This window comes from Onychostoma macrolepis, chromosome 09 (assembly GCF_012432095.1).
Source record: "Onychostoma macrolepis isolate SWU-2019 chromosome 09, ASM1243209v1, whole genome shotgun sequence".
Taxonomy (NCBI): Eukaryota; Metazoa; Chordata; class Actinopteri; order Cypriniformes; family Cyprinidae; genus Onychostoma; species Onychostoma macrolepis.
In genome coordinates, this window is record NC_081163.1 from 27,522,782 (window position 1) to 27,544,738 (window position 21,957).

General features: G+C 36.7%; 2 protein-coding genes across 3 annotated transcripts in view; both read right to left on the reverse strand.

Annotated features, from left to right (window-relative positions):
* Positions 1-6,499, reverse strand: part of zmp:0000001200 (dedicator of cytokinesis protein 9) — a 104,521-nt gene extending 98,022 nt beyond the window's left edge. The window contains 2 exon segments of the mRNA XM_058787097.1: positions 5,997-6,119; positions 6,206-6,499. Coding sequence (XP_058643080.1) covers positions 5,997-6,119; positions 6,206-6,274 — 192 coding nt within the window. The 5' untranslated portion in view covers positions 6,275-6,499.
* A 1,274-nt stretch (positions 6,500-7,773) lies between these two features.
* The window catches only part of LOC131547226 (FERM, ARHGEF and pleckstrin domain-containing protein 1), a 59,623-nt gene continuing 45,439 nt past the window's right edge, over positions 7,774-21,957 (reverse strand). For both annotated transcript variants that reach the window (XM_058787628.1, XM_058787627.1), the window contains exons 17-26: positions 20,870-20,951; positions 20,543-20,780; positions 19,374-19,573; positions 18,835-18,924; positions 18,640-18,722; positions 18,313-18,422; positions 17,131-17,306; positions 16,936-17,043; positions 16,675-16,826; positions 7,774-9,670 (exon numbers count right to left, since the gene is read on the reverse strand). In XM_058787628.1, coding sequence (XP_058643611.1) covers positions 9,595-9,670; positions 16,675-16,826; positions 16,936-17,043; positions 17,131-17,306; positions 18,313-18,422; positions 18,640-18,722; positions 18,835-18,924; positions 19,374-19,573; positions 20,543-20,780; positions 20,870-20,951 — 1,315 coding nt within the window. In that variant the 3' untranslated portion in view covers positions 7,774-9,594. The remainder of the gene's footprint in view (positions 9,671-16,674; positions 16,827-16,935; positions 17,044-17,130; positions 17,307-18,312; positions 18,423-18,639; positions 18,723-18,834; positions 18,925-19,373; positions 19,574-20,542; positions 20,781-20,869; positions 20,952-21,957) is intronic.

A 21,957-nucleotide genomic window follows, 5' to 3' on the forward strand; every position in this document is an offset into this window, starting at 1 on the left:
TGATTGACTTCCAAGACACTCAAGCCAATCAATGCAACCAAACTTGACAACACAACATCTGCTCTTCAAAATATGTTTTGTAGACAAATACACTAACGTTCAAAATGTTTCTGAAAGACGTCTCTGCTCATCAAGGCTGCACTAATTTAATAATCAACAGTAGTATTGTCAAAAATAATAACAATTTAAAACAGATTTCTATTATAATATATTTTAAAATGTAATTTATTACTGTGATGCAAAACTGAATTTTCAGCATAATTATCCCAGTCTTCAGTTTCACATGATTTAGAAATCATAAAAAAAAATACTTCCTAATCTCAAACTTTTTAACTGTAGTGTAAATTGTGTCTGCAACACGGTATGAATCTTTTATGAATGTTAAGAATGTTGAATTTAAATTGTTCTAAACTGAATAGTAAAAGAGAAGCAGTCAACAGGTGTCTAAAATCAATTTTTGTGTTGTTTAACAGTTTCACGATGCTTCACTTTAAAATGTGGAAACTAGTAATATTAAAGAATGTGTAAAGAATATGTAAGCAATACTGCAAATATTCTCCTGTATGTATTGCTCATCTGCACATATTAGGCTAATACTCAAAGATTCTCCACGTCAGTATATATGCATTTTTATATTTGTCTGTTTAATATAAAGGCAGATTTAGTGGGTGAGTGTCCTTTTCAGCCTGTAATGCTCAACACACTGTACAACCCTGAACTCAAAATTAAAAAAAAAAAAAAAAGTGATCACATGAATCATGATCAGGCTATAACATGTTTAATCCAATCTTAACCTTACAACCCTTACAAAGAAGTACTGTGGCATTCCAGGAATACCATGGTAAGCATACAATGATGAAAACATGCAACTTACCATGGTACATTTTGGTACTTTCTTACAAGTGAATTCCCCTCAACATCAAACAGATTCTGTGTGTGTGTGTGTGTGTGTGTGTGTGTGTGTGTGTGTGTGTGTTTCCTGCAGGGTGTGAAGCAGAGGCTGGACATCATCAGAGCAGCTCTCCTGAGCGCCTGTGGGCAGCTGTAATGTGATCTGTATGAGTGTGTTTATAAGGAAGGAAGTGCTGTGGAGGAGGTCACTCTGAACAATGCTGCTCTAACACTGGCAGAGAGAAATCAGTGGGAACCAGGATGACCAGTCCCTCATCTCCATCTCTTGCGCAATTCGCTCCCACAATTACCAACAGCACCACGCAGACAATAGAGTCATAACAAATCGCTCTTCAGATGTCATAAACACATGCTGTTTGGACAAACAGCCAGAGTTCATCAATGTCAGACAGTTGGACAACAGTTCAGTTTATATGAACACTGTATAGCGCAATACTGCCTCGCAGCTAACAGAGAATGTTCAAAGAACTTTGGCTAACATTCTAGTAAGAACATTAGAACAAAAACATTGAGAAATAACGGTTTCATAACTTAATGGGAACGCTAGCAAAACATTATTTGAACATATTTTTGTTACTAGCGACCAGACATATTACCCAGCTAACTTCCGTCACTGAACACAGGCTGATTGACTTCCTCAGGTTTCTGCATGTTTTTCTGTTGATGATGTCATAAGCCAGGTGTGTGTTTGGGGAGTGATAAGTGTTGATTTATTATTGGTTCGAGGGTGAGGCCAAACTAGGATGATTTTCATGCCAGTTTATGATGACAGCATGTATCTGATGTGCCAACACCAAACTCATGATACACAGAGTTCATTTCAGGCTGCTATTTTTTTTATCAGATCTGCTTATTAAATGAGGCTTATATTTCAGACTGTATAAACTGGTTTTGAATGTCGGTGGTAAACATAACGCTTCAAGTAACTGTTTGCTTTTGTTTTTCAGAGCCACTAAGTGCCTATTAATGCCCACCTGAACAAAGTCCATGATTAGTGGAAACCGCACAAAATCTAGCCAGATGACTATCACACACAGGAGATCTGTAATACACAGGCATGTGCACATTAACCCTTGAAACACAGCAGGTGTTTTACTGACCAATGCTAGTTGTGTTTAAAGTCAGCATCACTAGTCTTATAGAGTCAGGTTCCAAAAGTAAAATCCCATTCATTTTTAATGATTACAAGATAGACCTACTTTTAGCTACAAGGTTGTTAATCGATGAAAATAGCTCTCCAGCACCCACCCACTCAAATTAAAGCACTGCAAATCACACACACAAATATGTATGCGTGTATGCATTTATTTATAATGAATTTATTTTTCTTCTTTTTTTAATCGTTATATTTTATATTTCTCCATAGTTTTTAAATCGATTATGTCTTTGCAATGCTTCATTTCCCTCATTAAAGCCAATAAGAAAAATGAGGAAAATTAATGGGAAAAATACTTCTGGATGGGCACTAGCTGCGTTTACATTACAGATTTGTAAAAATCTTTAACAATATTTTATATATGTTGATAAAAAAGTATTGCATTTTCATTAACTGATGTTATGCAACTAAAACGTAATTGTTTTCCTTTCCCGATGGATTTTGGTAGGGTTAGGCTTATGTATATCGCAGCATGCGCTAGCCATTACATTTGATTGAAGGAGGCGTATGCGTGTGTCTTTACAGAAGCAGCTTCTGAAACATACCGCGCAGCTGGTATAAACACAAGCATTGATTAGATCAGCTCCGACGGCCGTGTCCGAGCCGTAATTTGCCGCAGATGTGTGCAGTGTAAATTGTCTTAGCATTAATGGCAAGGAAAGCCCCTTATACTTGAGAGTGGCCACGTATGAAGTGTTTCTTGGAGGTTATAGTACATTGAAGAATGATCATATGACTTTTTCGTATGCCATGTGACTTGAAAATGCGAAAAACAAAAGTTTCCTTTTTCGAATTGGCTGAAAAACCACCTCATGTGAGCAAAAAATGTTTTTGCGATATATGGGTGTTTCTGCGAAATTGACGCGTTTCCATTAGGCATATTTTCAATTCGCAATTTCAATTTGTGAAATTTGAAGGGTAATGGAAACAGCTATATACTGTTGCACTCTATTGATAATACACAGAGCTAGTTTTTGAACAAACTTGAAGTATTGAACTTTGGCTTTCTTGCATTCTTAGTGCTGGACACAAACGATACCTCAAGACTCTTTTTTTTTTGTATCGTTACATTTATAAGCAATAATACTTAAAATAAGGGTAAAATGGACATAGACTGACATTGTAAAAGGAACCTGAGCTATATGTAAAGACTTGATTCTTTTGACTTTAAGTCAAAAGCAATCTATTCAATAGCAACCAAGAAATCACCCACAATAACCTAGAATTGCGTTTTGCACAAGCACACACCACTCAATCCTCTTTTAATAATAAAAATGTACGACACACAAAACTAATTATATCTACTTGAAGACATCTGAGAGAAGGATTTCACAATCTTGTTTTTGAAATTCATTCCACAGTCCAGAGTGGGTTCATAGATGAACACCTGATTCAAGATGAAATTCAAATTGCATGCAACCATACTTACAGTTTACACGCCTAAACACATATCTGTGGGTCTCCCTCGACCCCAACGCACAATACATTTGTGTTCAGAGGCCTGTCAGAGCACAAACCATACAAACGTGACACAATCTATCCATTATTCGACAAACACAGAGTCGCATTTCATTATATTTACATGTATAATGCAGGAATGCAAGTGTGTGTGAGCTCACTGAAGTTACACACACATTCTTGGCCCACCATATGCTTCATTGAGAGTTCATTCTGACAGTTCTGATCCTCAGATTCAGACCTCACAGCCAGAGCATTCTGGGATTGAACTCTCAGGCTGTGTTCAGAATGGAAGCATACTTCTTACTGTGCAGTGTACACTGTATACTGCCATATATTTTAAAGAGTATGTGAATCAGAAAGTTATTATTATTATTGAACAATAAACCTTTCAAATATGATAATTATTGAAAATTACTTCTGGTTCTTTCATCTCTCTGGAAATGGAAAGTCAAGTTGAGACCAATGCATTGTGGGATACAATATTTCAAACACACTTTCATGGCAGTTTGTAACTATTTTACATTTTGGCTAAAATAGTAATTCATATTAATTTGTACAGTCTTGTACATGTTTAAATACGACCTGCTTACACCCCACTGATGGTTAGATTTAAGTAGTGGACATTCATGCTTAGAAAAGCCATATATTTCTGTACAAATTCATACGAAATGGCCACTTCATTAAATAATTACGTTTTCTTACAAGATCAGGTTGATATTTCACTAACTGTGTCAACTGTACACATCACATTTTGGCAAATGTTATTCCATGTTTACAGAAACTGTACATTCTGTGCACAATATGCATACTGCATAAACATCAGGTACAGTAGTATGCTAGCATGCTATTCGGCACACAGACTTAAACAGCTTGTGATTTTATACAACAAAACCGGAGTATCAATGACTCATTCACACAAGTCTGGACTCAAATCATTTCCTTTTGAAAACGTCCATAGGGTTGAGTGGGAACACCTGAAATGTGCAAGAATACTGAGTAGTTAAGTAATCATTCAGCGGATGCTTTTATCCAAAGCGACTTAAAGCACAGGGTCAGTCCCGTGAGGTTAAGAGTCTTAATCAAGGGCATACAGGTGACAGGTCATGGCTCAACCCTTGTGGGATTTAAACCAAATGCCTTTAATTACCAATCCAGATCATTCACCACTAAATCACACTGCTTGGATTGTGAGGGAGAGATGTTCACTCAAACAGTCCTCCAGAAATACACTGCCTCTCTAGTACAGAAATAATAAATCACACCAAGGCTTGACCATGTGTGTTTCTGATTCTCTTTCCCTGTCAACAAGTTGGATGAAGTCTGACTTGTCTGTCAAAGATTAGCATGCAGTTTGGATTGGCGTTACGGTTCTGTTCTGGGCAAGAACTCCCTGAGAGCAGGGAGAGCAGTAATAACCCTCCGGGGTAACAGAACAGAACCAACATAAATGTATTGCATATTTCATTAATGTTTAATAATTTAAATTAGACTGATTCCAAGGTGAATCAGAAGGCCGAATCCTAACTGAATGAGAGGAGGAGCTGGGGATGTAGAAGTGTTGTTAGCTATTGAGCAATGCAAAAGCTGGTGATAATACTGAAAGACCTTATATATGGGTGCTGTGATGGATCTCACATCTCTATAGGTAGACGTGGATCAGCTGAGAGACAACTAATGCAAGCTTGACTAACGTGACCTGCCAAAACTGCTGCTATACACTTGATTTCTGTATCCAAAAAAATGTGCAAGGAAAGTTGGATTCATCATTCAAGACAACTTTACACACACACACACAACTGGTTTGCTATCCTTGTGGGGACTCTCCATAGGCGTAATGCTTTTTCCACTGTACAGTCCACATATTCTATTGCCCTACACCTAAACCTACCCTTAGATTTTCAAAAAACTTCATTCTGTGTGATTTATTAGCTTGTTTACCCGTGGGGACCTCAATTTAGGTCCCCACCGTGACACGAGTCCCCATGAGTCTGTGTGTATTCAGGTTTAAGTCCCCTACCTGAATAGAAAAACAGGTACACACACACACACACACACACACAAGAAAGCACATTACTTCTTCCTGCAAAAAAAAAAATTAAATACTTGTGTAGTCCATGAACTGTCCATTAATTAATAAGAAGAAGAAGAAAAGAAAAAAGTATAAAATTGGGCCAAACAATCAACCACCTGCATCGAAGCCTGATTTTACTCTGAAACTTATCTGCATTAGGTCTGAGGGATGTGACACGACAATGACAAAATCAAGAAGTTACAATAGCATACAGATGAATTATCCTTTACCTGATTTTTATACAAAGTTTCACTTGGTCAGAGTCTTGCAGTAATCTGAGGTTAAGTATTTTACATTGAGCTCGCCTATGACCGAGGTTAGAACCCGCAACCAGCAGTAATAAACTCTAATTCTTAACCGATTCACCACAGCACAAACGGGCATAACATTACTCACCACTAAAACCGACGTCCTGACCGCCTCCGACACGCTCTGCCGCAGCTCCGCCGCCGTGCCCGGTTTACTGAGCCCCCGGGTGAATTTACGCGTCTCCGCATGGCTCAGGACTGACATGTCGAGCTACAAACTTTCATTAATTTCCAGTAGACGTGTAAATAAATAAATTAAAAACATTCAAAGTATGTTTTCTCCGCTGTCCCGACTACCTTTGCGAGCGCCTGTGATATAAAAATCCTTCCTAAAAGCCCTCCGCTTGTCCCGCCGTTAACTCTCATGTTCAGGTGAGCGCGTTGGATGCTTTAGTCTATGTTTCCAGTGCTTTAAAGTCTCCAGAAAATGTTGGCGGTCTAAATGAAACGCTCTCCCGTGCTGTCATGGTCTCATGTCCGTGTGTTTGTGGGAGGTTTAACACACGCCGCTGAAGTCAGGCGTAATCCCGTCGCGTCTCTACTCCCTCCCCTGACCGACTTTACGAACTCTACTACGACCAAGTCTTGCTGCTTAATATTCATGAGCAAAGCCGATATCCACGGGAAGGTTATCTATTTAGGCTAGGTAGGCTATTTATCGTTTCTCTATGGCTCTGGAAGGTTCCAAGAAACATTTTCATTATTCATGAACCGGCCTTCACGCAACCTGCGCGTAAATCTATTCATATTGATGAGCTAAGAGTTCGCCATAGTAGGAATCGTTAATTCGCGGCTGGTATTTAATTAAATACATACGTACAGAGTACAGGATTTACGTAATTTCACAAGTCAAATAACTTTCAGAAATGTAACCGTAGACTATTTATCGTTTTACTTTCTCTTATCAAACGAGCATCAGTCTGTGGTGTGTTCTGAGGGGCCAGCAGTAATATAATGGGGTAAATCTCAGCAGGAGGGCCATACCTGTGTGTGAAATCTCATTAGAGCTCCGCTTTACACGCTACAAGAGAATGTAAGGAAATCCTCTCTAGTAAGAGCACCAGATGTCAAGTGTAAACACCACACACTGAAGTGTAGCCTATTTCTAACTACCCTCAAACTATCTTATTTATTTATTTATTTGATAATTTTATAAATATCTTACCTTTTTACAAGGAAAAATAATGGATTGTTTCTGAATTCAAATTCACTAAATAGGCTATTGAGTGGTTTGCTAATGGTGTTAAAACATCTCTCAAATAAAGGAAAAATTATATTAATATTTTAATAGACCTATAAATATTTTAATTTGATATGTTTTATTTCTGTATAATTTTTATAATTATATTTTTAATAGGCCTATAATAGTAATTATATATAAATAAAAGGCTCAGAGATGAGTGGGACTATATTTCCCATCTTTGAAGAGAGTAAAAAGAATGAAAATGTTCTTTTGAGTGGTTTAGTAATGATGTTTTAAAATAGCTTTCAAATAATGAGAAAAATATTACATTTAAAGGAATGAATAGAGCAAAGACAGAAAAACAAAAAGAATAGAGAAGCTAGTTTTTATTTATATTATTATTATTATTATTTTATTTTTAAGAAATCAAGCAGTTAGTAAATGAATAAGTGTTTTTTTTTGTTTGTTTTTTAAGTATAGAATTAGCATAGAGTGCTAGAGTTAGAGGGTCAAATAAAGATGGAAGAGATGTGTTTTAGCCGATTCTTGATTATTATCATTCTTATTAAGCTATTTTAATATTTTTTAAATACATTCATTCATTCGTTCCTTCGTTAGTTCATACATTCATTAATTTTCTAAACTCCAAAAAGTCTTTCTACTACTCTGGCGGCAGAAATCATTCCCTCTCACTTCCATGATAACCAAACAGAATCACCCATATACACTAAAATATCATATATTATTGTATTTTATTGCATATATGTATAAACCTATATAATAATAAAATGTTTTACTCTTGATTTTCTATTGGTTAATGGCCTCACACTGATGATGTATCGCCCTCTGCTGACCAGTGTAATGCAGAAAGACCACAGAAGTCAACCGCTTTCTGGAATGGGGTTTTATTGCTTTCATTTCCAATAAACTCTCTCTCTCTTTGTGTTTTTCTATTCATTTTAGCAGTGTTTGGGCCGTATGAAACTAAAACATGTTTATCTGCACATTTTAAAGCTTTACTTCTTCTGTGGACTAAACTAACCTGTAATATGCAGTTGTGGTTTATATGGTGCTGCCTATGGGTGAATGTGAAAATGATATTTCTAAAATGACAGGGGTGTCAATCTTCTTACAACCTTCAATAACAAAATATCCTTTCTTCATTATCAAATGTTATATGGTGACTGAAATAAACGTAGCGTAAAATACCTTTTGTGTGTTATGCTCTTAATGGCACTTGAACTCTATAAATATAAGGTTCAGTTGACGAATGTTGACGAAATGTACTTGTGTATTTTATACCTTGCCTTTAAATCCCAAATTTGCAATGCTTTTTACGTTATTCAGTCCAAAATGGAACAGAACAGAACAGAAATACCCATCATGATTTTGGCACATTGGTTTCTGGAACCCAACATGGTTTCAGCTGATAGAAACAAAGTCTAAAACATAGAAACATAGAAATTTGTACTATAAAAACCATGGCACTGAAATGGATCTGCCTCCTTTTAAAGGCAACAAGTGACACTTACGGCTTACATTTACAATTAAATATCATTTACAAAATGAGATTCTGTAAAAGCCCAGTTAAAAAATGCAAGAAATGCTTTTTCATGTTTTTTTACACTAGAGGACAAAACTCAAACATTTAAAAGCACCTGTGTGTTTATGGGGAATGCCATGAGTTTAAAGGGGAATTCCACCTCTCTTCATCTCTGAGCCTTTATTAACACTTTTCCTTTTAGTTTCTCAAGATAATGACTTTAGTATGTCAACACATGCTATAAATAGGCCTTATAATAAACCTCAGTTAACCTTATGTTCTATTCACACCCAACACTAACACATCCTGTGAACACACAGTAGCACCTTTCAATATTTGTGGCCATTTTATGAAACACATAATGCAGTTTTTGTGAACATCTCACTAAGGATTTGTAAGCCCCTTTTATCTGAAATCTCACCAGCAGCACCTGTCCTTAAGGGCACAATGGTGATCTCTGTACTTCTGCAGGTGTGTGAAATCTTTTATCATTTGCTGTTTTACGCTCTGATTTTCTCCTTTAAAATAAAACTGTAATGTCACTGATGCAGTTTAAGCACCTCACATATTCTTTCTGTTTCTTACACACAAGTAATTCAGTAAAATACAAATAATAGGAAAAAAAAAACTTGCCTGAGGCTGATATTTGAACTGAAGAGTGTCTATTAAAAGGCTCAGAAGTGAAATGGTGACATTCCCCTTTAATGTCATACTATGAAACAATGCTATTAAAAAAAAGTCAGTCACAAAAAAAAGTGACGTTGTCATAAAAGCACACAAACACACACACACGCACACACACACACACACACACACACACACACACACACACTGAGATGGTTGCTCCCTATATGCCTGCATGGGTCTGTTGGTTTATGTTTTTTTCTGTCCAGGTCAGATGGCAGTTTCTGTGGGGTTCAGCCTGGTTCAGTCTGGTTCACATGGCAGGTTCTCTGTGGTTCAGTCTGGTTCTGTCCGGTTCAGATAGCGGGTTCTGCTGGCAGAGACTGTAGCACTTCTGATCACTGTCATCCATCTACACAGACATCAAAATCTTACTATACAACAAAACTTTATACATTAAGGGTCACATTTACCTAGCAAAAGACAAAATGCATTTTTATACTGGTCAGATTGATAATCATGATTAATAAAATTAAATAAAATTAAAAATTAGTTTAAACAGTATTTGTTTTTCTTGACACCAGATTGTTAATATGCAGAAAGCTATATTGACTACAGAAATTATTTGGGGTTTTATGAATTTTTCAGAAAATATTATGTATATTTAAAAAAAAAACAACATCACAATGAACATTACGGTCTTGTGAAGTTGCCTTTATTTATAGTAAGCAAATTAGCCTTTTGTTGTGATAAACAGTAAAGTATGTTTACTGTGATAAACAGTAAAGTTAAAAGCAGCTCGTAAGTGTATTATTTCATGTCTCATTAGTGTTTAGCGCAGTTGTTCGTTGCTAGGAAATGCTTGTTTTGTTTACTGTGTTGAGACATGCTGAAGTCGCGTTTGGTACTGTATCACATACCTTGTCAGTGTTGTGCGCTTGCTTAAAGGGATAGTTCACCCAAAAATGAAAATTTGATGTTTATCTGCTTACCCCCAGGGCATCCAAGACGTAGGTGACTTTGTTTCTTCAGTAGAACACAAACGAAGATTTTTAACTCAAACCGTTGCAGTCTGTCAGTCCTATAATATCAGTCAATGGGCACAGAATCTTTGAGAGAAAAAAAAACATGCACACACAAATCCAAATTAAACCTTGCGGCTCGTGACGATACATTGATGTCCTAAGACACGAAACGATCGGTTTGTGCGAGAAACTGAACATCATTTATATCATTTTTTACCTCTGATACAGGCAATGTCCAACTCTCCTGAGCTCATCCACAACATCCGGCATGTGACGCGTCAACGGCTCTGGAACATAGATATATACAGGGCTGGACTGGTAATCTGGCATACCGGGCATTTTCCTGGTGGGCCGACGCACTGAAGGGGCCGACAGAATTAATTTTTTTTTGTTGCCAAGGGCCATCGCGAGCAGACAGTGGCCCATTGGTTTGTCTCCTCTATTGACAGCGTAAACCACCCAATCACAATGCGCTATAGACGGAGCCATGAAGTGTTTTGCTCCGCCTATATAAAGAACTCTTCACCCCCAACTTCTTCCTCGTCGGCTTTTCCCATGTTTTCACAGCAGCTTTATCAGAACAGGCTTGCTCTGCGGTGAGTGATGCGGCGTAAAGAGCCAGCAGGAGGAGGAGAGGAGAGCAGTTGAATCGGTAAATTGCTTAATTTGGACTCGCAACGGAGTCAGGCATCTATCCTGTGTGCACGCGCCATTAGTGCAGAATACACAAACACTTTTTAATAAAACGTAAATTCATCCACCGCGATTTTCTGGCCAAGTCATGTCAAGTGTGTTCATAGAGGTTTCCATGGGTCAATGCGAATAAATCTAGATTCAAATTCGAAAAGACATGATATTGTCAGACCTGACGTTTTTTTATCATCCAAAACAACTCGATACAATGATACATATCTACACTACCAGTCAAAAGTTATTGAACAGTAAGATTTTGAATATTTTTTTTAAAGAATTCTCTTCTGCTCACCAAGCCTGCATTTATTTTATCTAAAATACAGCAAAAGCAGTAATATTGTGAAATATTTTTACTATTTAAAATAACTGCTTTCTATTTGAATATATTTTAAAACGTAATTTATTACTGTGATCAAAGATGAATTTTCAGCATCATTACTCCAGTCTTCAGTGTCACATGATCCTTCAGAAATCATTCTAATATTCTGATTTGCTGCTCAAGAAATATTTATTATTATTAATGGATCCTTTGATGAATAGAAAGATCCACAGATCAGCATTTATCTGAAATAAAGCTTTTGTAACATTAATACACCATTCAAAAGATTGCAGTCAGTATAATTTTTTTGTTTTGTTTTTTGGGAAAGAAATTATGGAAATTAATACTTTTATTTAGCAAGGATGCTTTAAATTGATCAAAAATGATGATAAAGACAAAAGATTTCTATTTCAGATAAATGCTGTTCTTCTGAACTTTCTATTCATCAAAGAAACCTGAAAAAACATTATACTCAGCTGTTTTCAACATAATAATAAATGTATTTTGAGCAGCAAATCAGAATATTAGAATGATTTCTGAAGAATCATGTGACACTGAAGACTGGAGTAATGATGCTGAAAATTCAGCTTTGATCACAGGAATAAATTACATTTTAAAATATATTCAAATAGAAAACAGTTATTTTAAATAGTAAAAATATTTCACAATATTACTGTTTTGCTGTATTCAGACTAGGTTAGTAGAAGAGACTTCTTTAAAAAAATAATGAAAAATCTTACTGTTCAAAAACTTTGAATGGTAGTGTATATCATATTATATGTATATACAGTATATATATATATATATATATATATATATACTGTATATATATATATATATATATATATATATATATATATATAGTGGTGGGCCACCAGGACCAAAAATGCCAGGGCCGATTTTTTGTCCCAGTCCAGCCCTGGATAAATATATACATAGATATATCGTAGATCCTTACTTATCGCAGCCCATAGAAACAGTCGCTAATGAGGCATCTATGTATATATATATATATATATATCTATGTGCCAGAGCAGGTTGACGCGTCACGCGCCGGATGTTGTGACAGTCGGACATTGAGGTTTATCAGAGGTAAAAAATTATATAAATACTGTTCAGTTTCTTGCACAAACCGATCGTTTCATGTCTTAGGACATCAATGTATCGTCACGACAAGCAGGGTTTAATTTGAATTTGTCTGTGCATGTTTTTTTTTCTCTCAAAAATTCTGTGCCCATTGACTGGCATTATAGGACTGACAGACTGCAACGATTTGAGTTAAAAACTTTTGTTTGTGGATGCCCTGGGGGTAAGCAGATAAACTATCCCTTTAAGCCCAATTTATACTTCTGCGTCGAACCTACGCCGTACCGGACGTGCACATCTCCAAAAATCTAACAGCGCATCAATTCTACACGGATCGCAAGCGCTGTGATTGGTCTGCTAGAACCCCTCCCTCCTGATGCACTTGAGTTTTGTGTGCGTTTATGAGCGCTGTAATATAGTTTAATGTTACACTTTCTTATTTAAAATAAAACAAAGCAAAGAACAAGTGTCTTATCACTTATTATACTACATAGCATTATACATCACTAGTTGTCCGCGACAAACAATGTTGATCTGCCGTGGTATAAGTACTTGTGCAGATTGAAAGAATGCCATCTTCTCCTGTTCCATTGTTGTCTCCTTTTTGTAGTTTTAAATAATGATTTAATGATTTGATATTTATTTGCCACCGTCACAGCTATAACGAGCTGCTTCTTCTTCGGCTTTTGCCGTGGTACTGCGGGTTACACGAGCAATATGCCCATGGACTAGCGGTCTTCATGTACACTGCACGTCGACGCGGACAACGACGCAGAAGTATAAATGAAAACTGACGCATAGCCTACGCTGTAGGTCCGACGCAGAAGTATAAATCAGCCTTAAAGACCATTGACTCTACGTGCGACTCCACCGGGCAGGGACACCAGCAAGGGACATAAGTATCGCTTTTGATTCGTCCTCTTTTCTGCACCTTGCTTCAGTTCTGTTTCAGTATTTATGACCAACTCTTACTATGTGTTTCCATATCCCTAATATTACACACTATTGGCAGTGCAATCCTAACAACCTGCACACTTTGCCTATGTCTGCTAATACACATACACTACTTTCTTGTTCTATTGGTCTCTGGAATTGTCAGTCTGCAGTAAACAAAGCAGATTTTATTACATCTATTACTAGTCATTCAAGACTAAACCTCATGGCCCTGACAGAGACCTGGATCAAACAAAGAGGACACTGCTACTCCTGCAGCACTCTCAAATAATTTCTAATTTTCCCACACTCCCCGTCTGACTTGAAGAGGTGGAGGTACTGGTCTGCTTATCTCTAATGATTGGAAATGTATTCCTTTACCTTCTCTGGGTATTAACAGCTCCTTTGAAGCACATTCAGTCACTATTACCCACCCTTTTAAAATCCATTTTGTAGTTGTTTATCGACCCCAGGACCACAAGGTAACTTCTTGGATGAATTAGATGTGCTGCTCTCTCAACCTTTCCTGAGGAAGGTACTCCCCTAGTTTTGCTTGGAGACTTCAACATCCACCTCAGGCTGCAAACTTCCACACACTGGTTGCCTCTTTTGATCTCAAAAGAGTGTTAACTACGGCTACTCATAAATCAGGCAACCAACTGGACCTTATTTACACGCGACACTGCTCCACTGATCATGTACTGGTTATTCCACTGCACACCTCAGATCACTTCCTCCTCACTCTTAACCTCAACATGGTTCCTGACACAACACATACCCCTCCACATGTCATCTTTCGACGTAACCTACGCTCACTCTCACCTTCCCGGCTATCTGCTATGGCTTCATCTCCGCTTCCTCCCCCTAAACAGTTAGCATCTCTTGATGCTAACTGTGCTACTGATACTTTCTGCTCAACTCTTACATCTTGTTTAGACACTGTCTGCCCCTCGTCTTCCAGGCCAGCCTATACCACCTCTTCTGCCCCTTGGCTGTCTGATGTTCTCCACGACCATCGTTCTAAGCTCAGGGCTGCTAAAAGGGTATGGTGCAAATCAAAAAATTCTACTGACCTTAATGTATATCAGTCACTCCTCTCTTCCTTCTCCGCTAATGTCTCCACTGCTAAAAGGACACACTATCATAATAAAATCAACAATTCGTCTAACTCTCGCATGCTCTTTAAAACATCTCTCCTTTGTCCTTCTCCCCCTCCTTCATCAACTCTAACAGCTGACGACTTTGCCACATTCTTCATAAATAAAATTAAAACCATCAGTGCACAATTTTCCACACCACAATCTGTCAAGCACATCTTACCAGCAAACATACACTCGTTCACATCCTTCACTTCACTCTCTGAGGCAGAACTCCAAATTCATCCTTTCTAATCATCCTACTACTTGTCCGCTTGATCCTATTCCATCTCATCTCCTTCAAGCCATTTCTCCTGCAGTTGTACCTCCACTCACTCACATCATTAACACATCCCTTCACACTGGTGTTTTCCCCTCAGCATTTAGACAGGCTCGTATAACCCCACTACTTAAGAAACCCACCCTTAACCCATCTCTTTTAGAGAACTACAGACCAGTTTCCCTTCTTCCTTTCATTGCAAAAACTCTTGAACGAGTTGTGTTCAACCACGTCTCTGCCTTTCTCACACAGAACAACCTCCTCGACAGCAACCAGTCTGTTTTCAGAAGTGGACATTCAACCGAGACTGCCTTGCTCTCAGTTGTTGAAGCCCTAAGACTGGCAAGAGCGGATTCCAAATCGTAAATACTTATATTGCTGGATCTGTCCGCTACTTTTGACACGGTTAACCACCAGATCCTCTTGTCAACCCTATTGGCAAAGTGCATCTCAGGAACCGCACTCCAGTGGTTTGAGTCTTACCTCTCAGATAGGTCCTTCAAGGTATCCTGGAGAGGTGAGGTGTCCAAGTCGCAAGATCTAACTACTGGGGTGCCTCAGGGCTCAGTTCCTGGACCACTTTTCTCCTCTATCTACATGGCATCACTAGGCTCTGTCATTCAGAAACATGGCTTTTTGTATCACTGCTATGCTGATGACACTCAACTCTACCTCTCATTCCATCCTGATGATCCGATGATAGCTGCTCGCATCTCAGCTTGTCTAACAGACATTTCTTGCTGGATGAAGGACCATCACCTTCAACTCAACCTTGCCAAGACAGAACTGCTTGTGGTTCCAGCAAACCCATCGTTAGGCACATCAACCATAACTCCTTCAAAAACAGCCAGAAACCTTGGAGTTGTGATTGATGATCAGCTGACTTTCTCAGATCACAATGCTAAAACTGTCCTGCAGATTTGCTTTATTCAACATCAAGAAGATCAGGCCCTTTCTTTCGGAACATGATTCACAACTCCTTGTTCAAGCTCTTGTTCCGTCCAGGCTGGACTATTGCAATGCTCTCGAAAAGAATGCACGTCACACCTCTGTTTATCAATTTGCACTGGCCACCAATAGCTGCTCGCATAAAATTCAAGGCATTGATGTTTGCCTACAAAACCACCACTGACTCTGCACCCCTTTACTTAAATTCATTACTTCAGATTTATGTGCCCTCAAGAAACTTGCACTCTGCAAGTGAACATCGCTTTATTGTGCCATCCCAAAGAGGTACACAATCACTTTCACAGACTTTTAAATTAAATGTTCCCTCCTGGTGGAATGACCTTGCCAACTCAATCCAAGCAGCTAAATCCTTAGCCATCTTCAAGAATCCATCTTTATTTGACCCTCTAACTCTAGCAATCTCTATTCTAATTCTATTCTTAAAAAAATATTCTATTCTTTTTTGGACTTGCACTCTATTAATTTACTAACTGCTTGTTCAAAAAACAAACAAAAAAACTAACACTAGCTTCTCTATTCTTTTTCTATTCTATCTATTCCTTTTCTTTTTATTTATTATACAATTAACAAAAGCAAAAAGGCCTCTAACACTAGCTTGCTCTATTCTTTTTCTATTCTGTCTGTTTTCTTTTTATTTATTATATAATTAAAAAAAAAACAGAAAAAAACCTTGCTACGTGTACTACGTTAAGCTAACTGAGACTTGTTATAGCACTTGTGTTTCATTGCTCTTTTGTTGATTTTGATTGCTTCCATTGTCCTCATTTGTAAGTCGCTTTGGATAAAAGCGTCTGCTAAATGATTAAATGTAAATGTAAATGTAAAAATAAATATAATTTGAGAAAAACAAATAAATTAGGCTTTAAGAAACTGAATATTTGATTGTATTTTTTTAGTTGATCCAAAGTATCTTTTTTTCAGTGTAGTTTACAAGGTTTACTATATCACTTGGAAGAATAATGAGTTTTGCTGTACCTTTCGAAAAAGTATTCACACTCTGTTCTGAAGTAGTAGATATGAGATTTGAAATGCAGTTTGAAGACGTGATCTTTATGGATGTTTTCCGACTCGCCGGCATGTGTTACTGAGTAACCCAACAACGGCAGACTGGCCAGCGGATACTCATCCTTACAGAGAGAACAGTCAACAGAGAAATGAGTGTGAGTCCAGACATTTCACACACATCTGACACATTCACAGAGGATATGACAGTGTGTGTGTCTGTTAGCGTTTTACCTCATGTGTTTTGTAGAAGAACAGGGTGAAGTTGGTGAAAACCACCCAGAGTTTCTGCCAGCCGTTACTGTTTTTAAACTTTCTGAGCAGATTTCCTGAGAGCTGGTTCTGTCAGACACAGTTAAGATGACGACCAAACTGTGTTACAGAATTTTCATACTCAAACACAGAGATGAGCAGATGGAGGACTGGTACCTCTATGGCGATGCTGAAGTCCAGCATGGAAACACTGGTGTTGCGATGCCAGCACACGTGTCCTGTTGTGTTGCCGCGGTTAAGAGTGTTTCCTGAATTGTTGCCATTTCGAGGCAAAGATGTTCGAGATCCACAAAGATCATCCTCTGACTCCACTTCAGATGCCCCTGAGGATTCTGGGAAAAACATTTACTGTTATCTTGAGACACATGCTACTATATTGTTAGCAATTGTTACCGCATTACTGAAACATTTGCCAACATATTCTGACTCCTATAGACTTCTGTAAGTTCCTGATTAAACAGCTGATATACTGCAAATAACATGAAAAAGAAATGCACTTAATTGTATTGAACTGTAGTGTACCTTAAAAAAGACCTTAAAAGTTTTACTTTTGTTTCATTATGTTTTAATAATCTTTTGAATCTTATGTATTCTTTTGTACTTTCAAGAAGTACACTTGTTTTACACAAGTACACAAGTGTTAATTAACATATTAAAGCACATGTAAAGTACTTAATTATAATTGTAAATGGTGTGTTATTCCATATTATAAGTTCATTTATTTTAAAAGTACTAAATTGCTAAATGATTGACATGCAAGTTTCCAATGAATTAACATTAACGTATATATTATTTTACCAAAAATTCTTATCAGCAATAAAAGTAATTATGAAACTGCACAAAACCTAAGTGGGTCATAAAATCACTAAAAAGGTAAGCTAATTGCATTTAATATAAACTAAAACTAATACATTTTCATAATTAACATGCAATTAAGTGTCCTTAAAAACTGCATTCACTAAAGTACATTCTTTTAAGTACATTATTACCACGAGAAGTACTCTTTTTAAAATATGCTAAAATGTACTTCTAAAATATGACAATATATATCATAAAAAAATATAGATTCATGAAACAGCAACTCATTTTACTTTTATAATGTGACTTATTTCAAAGCGAAATTTGATATTTAATAAGGAAAAAAATGCAGGATCATGAAAATGCTAATTAATTGGATCATGACAAGTCGCCAAAAAGGAAAGTCATTTTAGTGGTGGAGTGAAATATTATATTTTGTACAAAAAATAAAGTTGTACTAAGAAAGCAAACATGGTCTATTTTAATGCTATGGTAACTGTATTTTGTAACAAAAGTGTGATCTGATCATGTGTCACTTACTGACATCCTTGCTAGCAGACAGCAGGTCAGCGGTCAGTCCATTAGACTCTTCAGCCATGTCAACCGCCATCTTTAAATCCTCCATCCATTTCTCCATTTCTGACTCTGAACTGCAAGAGAGAAGAGCCCTGAATGTTTTTTGGGGCATCCATCATAAATGCACCTCTAACACTCTTGCATCTACTGAAGAAGCTGTACTGGACCGATCAATTGAAAATGTGCTGTGTGTAAACAATGGGCACAGTTAAAATGACTAAACTGTTGACTTGCTCTCTATTGCTGTACTTGCTGTCTGGGTGATGACACACAGATATTGCGAATGATTACCATGCGGCGACCACCAGTGACTGCTGTTGTACCATCAGTGTGAAAGAGTGAGGGACGCCCCACTCGTCCTCACTCTCCCGGATCTGAACACAAACACACACACACACACACACACACACACACACACAGATTTCTCATGGGTGGATTCTCATGCCAATCAGTAACATCTGCATAAAGGTTGATGAGTTTTCTTACTGTCATGCCACGCAGAGGAAGTTGTCTGTGCACTGTAAACTGATTGGTTGATGTTATCCCTCGAGTGCTGTACAACAGAACGTCATTGAACTGGCTCCACATAAAAATAAAGAAAGAAAGAGTTCATCAGAAATCTGTTCATTTCATGTGCAAAAATATGAAGAGAGTTTAGTATTAGGCCTTGAGTTAGTTATATAGTTACTAGAATTTTCAGAATTACAAACATTCTTTAAAATAAGATATTGTGAAGAATGTTGGTATACAAACAGTTGCTGGTAACCATTGACTTCCATAGTATATATATATATATATATATATTAAAAAATAAAATACTAGAAGTCAATGGCTACCAGCAACTGTTTGGTTACCAACATTCTTCAAAATATCTTCTTTTGTGTTCAACAGAAGAAAGAAACTCATACAGGTTTGGAACAACATGAGGGGGAGTAAATTATGACAGAATTGTAATTTGAGCTATCCTTTAAGAACAATAGGTCCCTATATCATATAAAACATAGATGTGTATACTGAAATCTCACCAGGAAGAACATGCGCTGTTGAAGTCCTTTCCCAGAGAGTTTGCTGAGGCAGCCCAGTCTGATGAGCTGACGTCCAGCCACGGCCAGATGCTCAACACCAATCAAATCCTTCTGAAGCTCCAGGAGTTTCTGATAGTTCTCGATCTCTTCCAGACCAGGACGAAGCTCAGCCTCCAATTCACACACATTGTCCAAAGCAGCTAAAACACACACACACATACATATACATACACACAGATACATTACTATTAAAATGTCTGGGGTCAGTAAGATTTTTTTCAATATTGTTGTTTTTAATAAAATAAATACTTTTATTCAGCAAAGATTCATTAAACAGGACAAACATGACAGCAAAGACATATATAATTTTAAAAACATATTTCCATTTCAAATAAATTCTATTTATCATCCTGATAAAAGCCACAGTTTCCAATAAAATATTAACAGCACAACTGTTTTCAACAAAACTGACAATAATAAAATAAAAAGATTAAAATAAACATAAAAATACACTTTAGTAAAAGTGTGTATATATTATATTACATTATATTTATTATATTATATTATACTGCTCAAAAATTGAAGTCTGTAAGTTTATATATATATATATATATATATAGGCTATAAACTTACAGACTTAAAATTATAAGTATATGTATATATTTATAATATATATATTATATTATATACTGCTCAAAAATTTGAAGTCTGTAAGTTTATTCATATATATATATATATATATAAATAAACTTACAGACTTCAAATTTTGAGCTGTATAATATAATAAATATAATATAATATACACACCTTTACTAAAGTGTATTTTATTTTTATTTTAATCTTTTTATTTTATTATTGTCAGTTTTGTCACCAAATAAATGACTGAAAGTATTGAATTATTATTTAATTTCACTTTTTTTTTAATTTGACCTCAATATAGGTCAAATTATGAAGAAATACAGAAAACATTTTAGCACCTCTGTATCTAAATAGGGACTTCCCATTTATTTTTTACAGTTCTTTAATGCCTATAACTTAGCCCTAAAATACAACTTTTAAGCATTTTTTTTGTTTTGAGGACACCCTAAAAGCAAGTTGTTTTCAGATTTAGCTGTCTTCAGGGAACATTTCTCCAAAACATTAGCACATACACTGTTACATGCACGCACCTCTGCAGTCGCTGTAGTCGGTGTGTGTTGGTGGGTAGTGTTTGCAGAGTCTGTCTAGTATCTGTCTGTAGTGCAGCAAGCGATGGAGGGGACTCAGCAGAAAGACGTTCAGAGGAATGTAACACATCTTCTGCAGCTCAAACTCACGGCACACACACTCCAGCCTGCGGGACGCGACACACACTCTCTCCAGCGCAAACACACACTCTGAGATCATCTGCAGCTGAGCTGAGAGAGCCTGGAGGATCACAAACACACAGTACTGTCAATAACATGATCGATAACACACCATCTACCACACACACACACACACACACACAGAATCACCTTCAGCTCCTGTGCGCACTTCAGCAGCAGGTCTCCTATATGCTGCATTTCTCCTTTAACCTCTGTATTGCATCGGCCTTCCCTAAAACACATTACAAATACATTCAAAATATTGTTTTGAGTTCCCCAGAAGAAAGAAAGAAAGTCAGGTTTGTAATGACATGAGGGCGAGTAAATGATGACAGAATTATTATTTTTGGGTGATGAACTATCCCTTCAACTTATTGTACATATTTTAATCATTAGTTACTGAGTAATGGTGTGGTTTGACCAGAAGGTGCCGATCATAATAGACTCCAGACTAATGATGTTTTCTGGCTGAGCACCAATTTGCACAATTACATTATTCACTAAAGCAGTTTCTCAGATCTGGTCCTCAAAGTCCTGCGGAGTTTAGCTCTAAACATGATCAACCTCATCTGCTTGTAACTGTCTAGCACTAATGAAGAGCTTGATTGCTAGCTTGTTGAGCTCTGTTTGATTAGAGTTAGCGTTAGACTCTACAGGACAGTGGACAGTAAACTTCTGAGATGAAAAGGAGACCGTAGCACATATAATTTTTGGGAACACTTTATTTTACAGTGTCCTTGTTACACCTTACATGTACTTACTATAGTAATAACAGTAAATTATGCATAATTACAAGCAACTAACCCCAAACCATACCCTAATTGTAAGTACATTAAGTTAATTAAATTACACAGTACTTAACTGAATAATTACACTGCAACAAGAACACCATAATATAAATTGTAACCTATTTTCGTGTTCCCATTTGTTCCAACAGCAAAAACTAAAACAATAAAACATCTCAATTACCTGAAACAAAATAAATGTTAGTTTAATGCCTTAAACTTATTTTATTTCAGCTAGTTGACAAGGCAACATTTCTTTTTTGTTTAGTTTAAGCACTAAAATAAACTAAAACTAATATATAAAATTAATGAATACTATATAGACATATTTAAAAAAAAACAATTAATGAAAATTACAAAAACTTTCAAATTAAAATGAAAGCCAAAATAATAAAAATAAAATCTAATTCAAACTATTAAATTAAATATATAATAGCAAATCAATAATGCTAA